Source organism: Mercenaria mercenaria, chromosome 1, assembly GCF_021730395.1.
Source record: "Mercenaria mercenaria strain notata chromosome 1, MADL_Memer_1, whole genome shotgun sequence".
In the NCBI taxonomy this organism is placed as follows: domain Eukaryota; kingdom Metazoa; phylum Mollusca; class Bivalvia; order Venerida; family Veneridae; genus Mercenaria; species Mercenaria mercenaria.
This window is the reverse complement of record NC_069361.1, coordinates 51,705,168-51,716,120: the sequence shown is the minus strand read 5'-3', so window position 1 is coordinate 51,716,120 and position 10,953 is coordinate 51,705,168. Positions and strand designations below refer to the sequence as shown.

Here is a 10,953-nt window from a genome sequence, read left to right as displayed (position 1 = left end):
TAGCAAAATAACTTTAACAAATTGTGATATTTTCAGTTCCTTTAAATTCATACTGCCTAGAAAGTGCTATGTTGAAAACATTTATTTCCGTTGTAGCTTATCATTATATATATCTCCCTCTCTCTCTCTCTCTCTCTCTCTCGAATACCTTAAGTATATAATATAAACACTTAAGTAACTTTATTATACATATATTCAGCTGGGCGAAAAGTAGTGTCATAATGGCCCTATTGATTATGAGTGCACGTAAATTTGGGTCACGACAGTTCGCTTATCTAAACATCCCATTATCAAGTCCGTTTGACAGTTTAGGATAGAACTGTCAACGCAGCAATGAATAAGGTCTACTTTCTTTCAGGTAATTCTTTAACGTTTCATATTTTCTTATAATAATACTGTAAAAGGCATAATCGTTTCAAAGTTATATACATGTCAAGTTATTACAAGATTATTTTAAGTTAGCGTAAATGGAAAGAGAATTTATAATAAGCACATATACATGTATATGACCAAAAGGCACAATTGAAACACGCATGCATAATTATACATCAAACAAGAAATACAGTGCGGGATAAAAGTAAAATTTTGTTGAAACAAGAATTGTACAAGTTCGGTTAAACAGAAGTTGCGATTTCTATACTTGTCCGCAGGCATAAAAATAAATAACTTGCAATGCTCTGGGTTTTGACACATTAGATGCTTCAGGAAGTAGATAATGAAGTCCAGCAAGTCAGGATAATAATCATCTCTTATATTGTCTCACCGGAAGGAACATTTATTTATTTTGTTGGGTTTTGTTGGGTTTAACGTTTGGCGGATTCGTTCGTTGCCCATGACGAATATAAAACAAACAATATAATGCGTCAAAGATCCAGCAGTATGACAAATACCTATTGTCACCGCATTGGATCATTCAATATGTATTAACTTACAGTCAGCTAGAATAATAAAAATAACAATAACCAGCTCTGTTATATTAATTTCAACATATTTGATTAGAACAGATTTCTCAGATCACACTTACAACACTATCAAAAATGTAGTTATAACCTTTAACAGTTCCCTTCCTGTGAATAATACAAGTTTGACTATACAGTTATAAGATATATTTTCATTTTTTTAAAGTTTTTAATCTAACCTCCTGGTAGCGTAAAATCATATGCATGTGATCATAACTTCGTTCTTGCTAAATAAAAACAAAAAAACAACAACAGAATTTATAAATCAAACACTAATATCTTTATTTGGACAGCAAACTTATGTAGTATGTCTTGTTAATTAGGATATGACAACTGAATACATATGAATAAGCTAAGATATTTATTATAAGATACGTTTTCTATAATTCCATTGCATTTTTTTTATTTTGCAGTTTCTATATGTACAATTCTGATAATAACAGGCGTAGGTAAGTATGCAACATTTTGCAAGTAGTCGTTCTCAGTTAAGCTGGATATATAATGTATATATTGATTTTAGAAATAGAAAAAGATCTGAAATTAAGTAAAAGATGATATATATTGAAGCAAGAGATTGAACCTATTTGACTTTAAGTCGCTTTTCTTTAGCACTGATGGTTTAAGTCGCCTACGGTTTACAGACCGGCAGATTCACGGAGGCACAAGATAGACTTTGAACTTCTGTACTAAAACTTAATTATAATTATACTCTTTAAGGTAGTTCTTATTTAATTAATTTACGCTCTTGTAACCATCTAAAAATCGTTGTAAAAATATATACTAGAAATCTAAAACCTAAGTTAGGTGAAGATCCCTCGTTCGGTATGCAGCCATAATTCAATCGAAAACGTTAATGTTTCTTCTGCGTAATTCTATGGTAATATGTGTGTTCCGTGTTTGTTGGGTTATGGGTTGGATGGTCTGGTTTGAACAGTCGAATTTCTTGTTTGTGACGTCTTCAGGAGATCGGGTTAACTCTCTGTCAGAGTTCAGATTAAGGTTGTGGGGCGAGTTCCTTATCTTTCCTAATTCGAGTCGACCAAAAACGTCAACTACTATCTTGACTGGTTACATTCTATGCTTTCAAAAGTTCCTCATTTATACTTAGTTTGTAACCATACCAACCAAAACTTTTATTTACTAATTTCTTGTTAGATACATGCTTAGAATTATTGATAATTATGCATTCGCTTTGGTACATACTCTAGAAACATTGGAGTGTTATAGCTGCTCGAAAATCAGTGATCCAAGTACATGTAATACCACGATCACCTGTGCCACAGACGAGGTATGTTACCCTTCTTATAGTTTCTATTTGAAATTATATTGTGTAAAAGTGAAACAGGCAAAATCTGTCCCTTTTTTAATTTTGCAACAATGACGCTTATTAAAACACAATGCAAGTCTATCTTTGTCTCATTAGACGCTTTGTCAGAGAATACTTGACCAAAGTATTAGAAATAATTGTCTTTGTATTAAGAGAACTAGAACAAATATGTTTTGAAAAAGACATACACTTACTAGTACTATCTAGATATTTTAGAACCCTTTTCATGGAACTAAGTGAAGTTTTTATGTGCGCTGTTTATAGATCTGTGTCAGGTGATGCATATTAATGAAAGTAGTCCGGCAGTTTAAAATTTAAATTTAAAAGGAACAATACGGATTTTTTTCTGCTTGTTCATATTTAATTGTGAAATACAAGCCTTTTCACACACAAAAAAAATGTATTTCAGGCTTGTTATCAGGAATCGACTGTGTCGGGACATACTAAAATAGTCACGTTAGGATGTATAAATAACAAGGTATAATTGCACAAACGAGCTGACGCTCATGATTTAAAATCAGAATTTACTGGATTTTAAAGCTATATTTACATTTCACTTCTGTTTCAAAACGGCTGGTCTTTGCATTACATATTTTTGGTTATGTATAAGAAAAGAGGAAAAAAACATGATTTATATAAATGTAATGTGCTTATGAAGAGTTACACGAAAGTATGCATTTGTAACGTAACACAACACGAGTCTGAACGTTTTTGATGTTGATTTACACAGTAGAATATTTTGTACCTAACTGTCGTAAATCATTTTGTAACTTCTTAAGTCTTATCTTAACAAGCTTCATATCTTAACCATAACTTCATCTTAATATCTAGTTTCCTAGGTCTCTGTTCGGACCCCCGGTCCACAGTCGGACTGTCCTAGACCCTTTCTGAATATACGAAATATCTAAAACAATATACTGCCATACTCAAAATTACTGGTACATTTTCTGATATATTGACATGACAAACTAGTGCAACGTGCATCAACAATATATATATATCAACTTGACAGATGTGGACTTGCGTAATCATATGTCAATGCTAATGTACTTTCTGACCTTACATTACAACTTAAACAAATCAAAATAATCTTTGATTATTCTACACATTTTAAAATTTACCAACTTAATGTCTTTGACATTGCAAACATTACCATCTCCACAATATTGAAGAACATCATTATTTTGTAGCAATGCGGGGCTTCAACAACTGATTCTTTGACTATGATTGGTCGAGATATAAAAAGGCGACAAGAACAAAAATGCCTAGAATGCTGTGGTACTGATCGATGTAACGAAATTCTTTGTGCCCATAGAAACCGTACGTAAATAATTTCTACCTTTTCTGCCTAATTATTATTTTGACACCTCGAAGGGGCCCTGCTTTATTGATGGTGTAGCTGGGATATTCCCAGAGGGCCTCTGTTGTATAGATTGCATCACTAAACTGAAACGTTGAAATATATATGTTATAGTTATGCTTTCCGTCTGTTTTGTTATACATTGTGTACACTTGATATTAAATGATGGCATGTTATTGTAACGAAATGGGAACCCGGGGTTGTGTCCCCGAATACCTTGATCTTGGTCCTGCTGTGGTACTTTGTATCAGTTTGTCTTGTTATTATACATGTATATGACTAATTTATACTGCCTGACTTAAAAAGTTCAAAGCTAACGCTTGAAAGACAAAAGAAAGGCATTTCATAGATTGTCATTATGATACATGCATGAAATTCTGTAACCTGATAATTGTGTGCATGTAGTTTCCTAGCTTAATTTAGCTTGGTTAAGCCCAGCATAATAAGAAAAGGTAGAAAAGTAGTGAAATTGTGAGTTTTCATGGGAAAATATGTCCAAATACAGTTGCCAATGCCATGGATTTATTGAAGTAAATGTATCAAGATGAGACACTTGTCAGTTTAATATGTGAAGATATTTATCTTTTTTTATTTCTTACAAACTTATATAAGACATGTTTTAGAGCACAAAACATTGTGACTGCCAATTACGCGTCTCCACATTTCAAATAAGGGAGTGAACTTCAAGGCTTATCTATACAGCCGAGAAGAAATTAAACTGAGAACGTTTACATGTATAGTGGAAAACATTGCTAGAATCAATTAGCAAAAAGATATATATTTATAATGTTACACAAGATGCAATTAACACAATATTATCGCAGTAAATGAAAAAAAAATCATTTCTTGTTCAAATTTTATGATTTATGGCAGTCTGTTTTCAAATTTTGACAGAAATAGTTCTAAACAGCTCTTGAAAACATTTAAATATGGCCGCGCTATGGAGTGAAATCCAGGCAATCAATTCAAGTATGTTTTATTAATAGTAAATGGTGCTAAGCATAATGTTGCTTAGCATAGTGCAAATTCAGATTGCTCGACTTTCTTCAAAGATAAGAACGAATTAAACGCCATTAAACGTGTATGATTTTTGAAAGTCGTCGATTGAATACACCATGATTATAAAATAAACTGGCATTGGAATAACAAAAGAGCTAATAAGATGTCACTGTCTGTAAAGTCAAAAGTAAAGATAAACTGAATTATATTTAGTCTAGCATTGATAAGAATTAACGGTGACAGTAAAGAAGGAACACGTGTGTTATGGACAAATATCTACAGGTTTTTGTAGACACAGTAGCCTTGTTTTGAACTCAAGGATTTCCGCTTGTAATCGTATTGAGTTTAGAAGGGGAATTTTCAAATGCAGTCTGAGAAAAATATTTTATTATTTTATATAAAATTTAATGTGTAATAAAATTATTTCAGCTGCTGCATGCATTGATGACGAAACAATAGACTGCCCCAGAATGAACTCGGTATTTGGAATTTGCAAAGATATAAATCACGCTAAATCTTTGTGCCCTGACTTTTGTAAACTTTGTGATGTTGGTAAGAAATTCTGTTGTTCAAATTTTACTAAAAATATAATACGGTTATTAACAGTAGCTCGATCTGGGATGCTGCATTCGGCTCGAGTGGATTTTTGCCAGATCGGATCTCACGAGGCGCGCAAGCGCCCTTGTAAAATCCACGATAGCCGAATACAAAATTACAGATGTTTTGTTACTGAACGAAATCTTCAATGTTTATCTATATTAAAAATGGAACTAAGTGAAGTTTTTATATGCGCTGTTTATAGATCTGTGTCAGGTCATGCATATTAATGAAAGTAGTCCGGCAGCATACAATACGAAAGGTACAATACGGAATTTAAAAGGTACAATACGGATTTTTTTCTGCTTGTTCATATTTAATTGTGAAATACAAGCCATTTTTTACAGAACCGTGGGTATATGATAAAAACAAATATTCCCGATTACTACCCATAAATACTAAACCAAAGTATCATATCTGATATAAGAACAAATACTACATAGCATATAGCCTAATTAAGAAAACATACAATAATAAAGTTTATGTGTGTTAACAGTGTATTATGTTAGAAATAATATACACTGTATACAGGTATGGCTGAACACTGTGTAAGTGCGTACTACCACTAAAAATTAGAGGGTTTTTTAACAATCGACTGTTACTGCATGCCATTTAATTATGAATGCACCACTACATGCAAAATTGATTTATATATTTAGTAATTGTAAAAGATTGGTATATTTAATGGGATTTTCTACATTTGAAGCAAATACCTTATTAAATAATAACATATAATATTTAAGTGAATGATAGACATAGTTAAGTGATATATTTACCAAATAGGGCATATTGTATACATCGACTTTTCTAGGAAGCCAAAAAGCATCGTTGTTTCATTTAATTTGGAGCAATTCAGTTATCACATTACTTAACGTCGCATAGTTTGGTATTCACAATTTAGTATTTGAAGTTTATTCTCTTGGAAAATGCGTTTATTACAAAAAGCATTGTTCTGCATACAGCATACAACTTCATATCTCACAAAGTCATTGTGAAGAGGAGTGAAACATTTTTAAATATTAACAAAATGACTTCGACTTTTCATTCACACATGATCTAAATATGTATCTCATCTTGCGTCTAGGATACCCACATTTAAATTAAATTGAAAAACTTAGCGAAAGTGTTTAGCACACCTGTTGGAAATATGCAGTGGATGTGGCCTTCAAAGATCTGTCTTTAAGGTCAAAGCCAGTAGTCCAACTTGGATTAAATAATGCATAGTAGTTGCATTATCCGTTTTAAAGATATCAGTTCGGGTTAGAGGCATACATTTGTCACTGCTGCATGACTGAAGTGTTTGTCCTTTGATAAAAGCGGAAAGATTAGTGGCTTTTCCTTGAAATATATTAACTGTTCAATTTTTGCATTCACCAGTCGATGGTGTGTGGACGGAATGGACGCTATGGTCTACATGTGATGTCACTTGTGAAACTGGAATCCAGTCGCGATCAAGGACATGTGCAAACCCAGCACCAGCGCACGGTGGTCAAGACTGTGTAGGCAACCAAGCGGAAACAAAACTATGTCAGAAGTCACTCTGTCCTGGTAAGTCACTGTGGTAGAACCGCAAAAGTGACCTAAATATATCAGTATTAACAAACTTGCGACTTGTTCACAATACGGAAGCAAGTGCACTTTATTGATAAACAAGAGCTCGTAGAACACAAAATCCCCCCTTGATGCATTTAATAATTGCACAAGGAACATAAATTATTTAGTCACTTTGATCTTGAACTTTGACATACTGACCTCAAGATCAAGAAGGATCATCTGCTGGTCATGATCAACATCCCTAATAAGTTTCGTGATCCTAGGCCCAAGCATTCGCAAGTTATAGTCCGGAAACTGTTTAATTGTTCCGGGTCACTGTGTCCTTGACCTTTGACCTACTGGCCTCAAGATCTACGGAGGTCATCTGCTGGTCATGGCCAGTCTGTCTTTCAACTTTCATAAACCTAGGTCCAAGCGTTCTTGAGTTATGATCTGGAAACTCATTAAATGTTTCGGGTCACTGTGACCTTGACCTAAAAGATACTGAGCTCAAAATCAATAGGGATCACCCGCTGGTCATTGCCAACCTCTCTATTAACTTTCAAGATCCTAGGCCTAAGCGTTCTTGAGTTATCATCTGGAAACGGCTTAACTGTTCCGGGTCACTGTGACCTTGACCTTTGACCTACTAATCTCAAAATCAAAAGCGTCATCTGCTGGTCATGGCCAACCTCCCTATTAACTTTCATGATCCTAGGCCCAAGCGTTCTTGAGTTATCATCCAGAAAGCGTTTAACTGTTCCGGGTCACTGTGACCTTGACCTTTAAGCAACTGACCTCAAAATCAGTAGAAATCACCCGCTGGTCATGACCAACTTTCCTATCAACTTTCATGATCCTAGGCCTAAGCATTTTTTAGTTATCATCCGGAAACCGTTTACCTGTTCCGGATCACTGTGACCTTGACCTTTGAGCAACTGACCTCAAAATCAATAGGGGTTATCTACCGGTCATGACCAACCTCCCTTTCAACCTTCATGATCCTAGGCCCAAGCGTTCTTGATTATCATCCGGAAACCAATTGGTCTACGGACCGACCGACATAACGACCGGCATACCGACCGACCGACATCTGCAAAACAATATACCCCAACTTCTTCGAAGGGGGGCATAATAAACGTTCAAGTCATTTTTATTGAGACGAGAAGCCTTTTCCTATCACCTACACATATATTGACGTTATGGATAATCAAATGTCTGTATTATCATTCAGAGTGGATTCTTTATGTTTTATATTGTCAACCTGTCTGCTGTACTTTTATGTAACTCCAAAGGTTTATATCCAAGTTAAATAATGTATGTATAAGAAGATCCATCTAGCATAGGGAGAAAGTGACCTATTAACAATAACAAGAGAGACTAAATTTGATGTTGTGAAAGTAAGCAATAGTGTACTCCAAATTTTGTCTTAGCCTTGCAAGAAGTTATAATTTGAGAGACATATATTTTGATATATCTAAGTTATCACATTTTCATATGAACAGTACACGGACACTGGAGCTCTTGGGAAGCATGGGGAGCATGTTCGGTTTCCTGTGGACTTGGTATTCAGAGACGGCAACGCACCTGTACAAACCCAGCACCACAACGATTTGGCGACCACTGTTTTGGTTTGAATATTGACGATCGGATCTGTGTACCTAAAGCGTGCTCGGGTATGCAGTAAGCTTCTTACTTGTGTTCCGAAAAGTTCATCAACCTTGACATACATGAAACAGAAATATCAAAAATAATGCAGATAAATATTCCTGAAATAACTTGAGGAAACAAAACTTCACTGACATTATTGAAGCTTTTAAAAACGCTTTAATTTACCTGGATGGTATTTTAAAAAGGGTTAATAACACGAAACCATTATGTGTGTATAAATAGCAGAGCTTACCTTGACACATGCGCAGACATATATCTATTTCCGGGTGTAAACAGTGTAATGACGCCCGCCGTATGATTTCGAGACAGAAACGGTTAACATTAATGTGGAAAAAAATAGTTAATATTTTGTAGTTACAGTCAAACTATCTTACCGCAGTTTGGAAATGCTGCTTGCGGTCACCATTGTTGATTTTTTTTTTGACGTACAAGAATACTACACTTTCAATTTCATGTTCCAAAACTAGGTTTCGGTAATCCATGAAAAAGTAACAAAATGGAATTGTAATATAGCAATTGCTAATTGCATAGTTTGAAACCTACAAAAGATATAGATGCTTGCTATTCCACGTTTCCAAATAAGTGTTACCTAAATATTTATAAACAAATACACCAAATAAAATAAAAAAATGTCACCGAAGAAACATTTTCTTAACGCCCAATTCGAAAGCGTGTAAACAATGACGCATTAATGTTTATAATAAATAAATTTACAGCATTTCAATAATAAAAATCAATGGCATGTATCATCAGCACGTGACTTGCCTTATTAATACAATATTTTTTTGGTGATACATGAGCGGAACTAGTGAAAACAAAGTTTTATATGCAAAACCCTCTGATATTTCATCATTTGACACTGACATTAACAGATGGTGAGTGGACAAGCTGGGGTAACTGGAGTAGCTGTAGTGTCACTTGTGGCGGAGGTTTTCAGTCTCGATCAAGGTCCTGCACAAACCCGAGACCTTCCTTAATTGGGAGATACTGTGATGGTGATTCGTCACAAGTAGGATCTTGTAACAGACACGCTTGCAGAGGTATGTACAAAACCACACGGTCAATAGCTTTTATACAGTGGAACAGATTCCGCTACCAATTCGCAGTCATGATCTTAATTATTCTAGGAAAATGCCGTCCGCGATGATTTAAGCGAAGACTGTATATTTGGAGCCAGCTGTCCTCTTCTCACTTTCACGCAAGGCGTTTAACATTTCCTTTTCTAAGTATATACAAATTATAGAAAACATGTAGGGGAAGCTGCGGCTTTGGAGCGAGGACAAAAGTCCTAGAAAAGCCACTTCATAGAACACAGCCGCCCATACAGCTCAACGAAGTTCTGTTCACATTAAATGTTTTAATTAAACTTAATGATCAGGAAATCAAAATTGATTCCTTCTGTCGAAACGTTAAGATTTCTTTCTTTTGATGTAGGAGTATGCCTTGTAATATTGGAGAAGTGCTAATTGCACTGAACAACTGCTCAAACAGATTAGAAGAGGAAAGGAAGATAGATGAAATTAGACTTATTTGCAAGTGGAATACAAATTCTCACAATAAAAGTGTTAATAATGTAATACTATGTCTTCTATTAAATTAAAACGCATTCACCAGTCGATGGTATATAGACGGAATGTACGTCCTGGTCCACTTGTGACATCACTTTTGAAAACGGAACCTAGTCAAGGTCAAGGTCTTAGAAAGAAGTATTTTTGCTTCTAGAGATTCTGTTCCTCTTACAAATATAGGTTTCACAAATAAAGAGAAGAATAATTACAATATTTTTCAACGAACAGCTGACTGAGAAATAGAGAATAACAGGCTACTGTCTTTTGAGTAAGGGTTTCTCATACGAGGCTAGATATTGTCCTGGAAGGAGCGAGGCGCTCCTTCAGGACCATACAATGTATCTAGCCGAGTCTGAGAAATCCCTTTCTCAAAAGACAGTTACCTGTTATTCTAGTTATCATGCCATAATTTATTAACAACTTTTATCCTACCTTCATGCGAAATAAAGGGCAAAACGTAAGGGTAGAATAAATTATACTGTTTTGCCGGACTACTTTTTTATTATTATTTTTTTTTAAACGACGCCATCTTGTTTTTTAGAATAACTGCTAAAAGACATATTTACGCAATTATTTTTATAAACGCGCTTTTATTAGGTACGTGAGACCATGTCACTAATTTATAGCATATGCTTACCGTATTTGCAATTACCACAAAAAGTTTTTATAACGGAAACGCTCGAACAGAAACGGAAAATGACTTAATGAATGTAAAGCGTTTGTTCGGGATTTTAGTTCTCTGCACTTACATCAAGGAGTATTGCATCCGGAATGGAATGTTACTGAATAAAATCTTCGAGGAAACGGTAATGGCTATCTTTTTCTTCCAAGCGGCGTTATGGCGTGTGTATTTAAGTCACGTCTTACGTTTGCTTGGTGAGAATGCGTATTCGACTTGCAACTCAATTCGGATAAAATTTCACTTTGCAGCAAATTAAA

General features: G+C 34.7%; 1 protein-coding gene across 1 annotated transcript; it reads left to right on the top strand.

Moving 5' to 3' along the window:
- The first annotated feature begins 291 nt into the window (after window positions 1-291).
- LOC123545593 (thrombospondin-2-like) lies at window positions 292-9,593 on the top strand. The gene is made up of 9 exons (XM_053546907.1): window positions 292-358; window positions 1,373-1,408; window positions 2,168-2,247; window positions 2,696-2,764; window positions 3,477-3,606; window positions 5,075-5,197; window positions 6,620-6,790; window positions 8,281-8,451; window positions 9,319-9,593. Exons 1-9 carry the CDS (start codon window positions 334-336, stop codon window positions 9,591-9,593), a joined length of 1,080 nt encoding a protein of 359 aa, XP_053402882.1. The 5' UTR covers window positions 292-333.
- The last annotated feature ends 1,360 nt before the right edge of the window (window positions 9,594-10,953 follow it).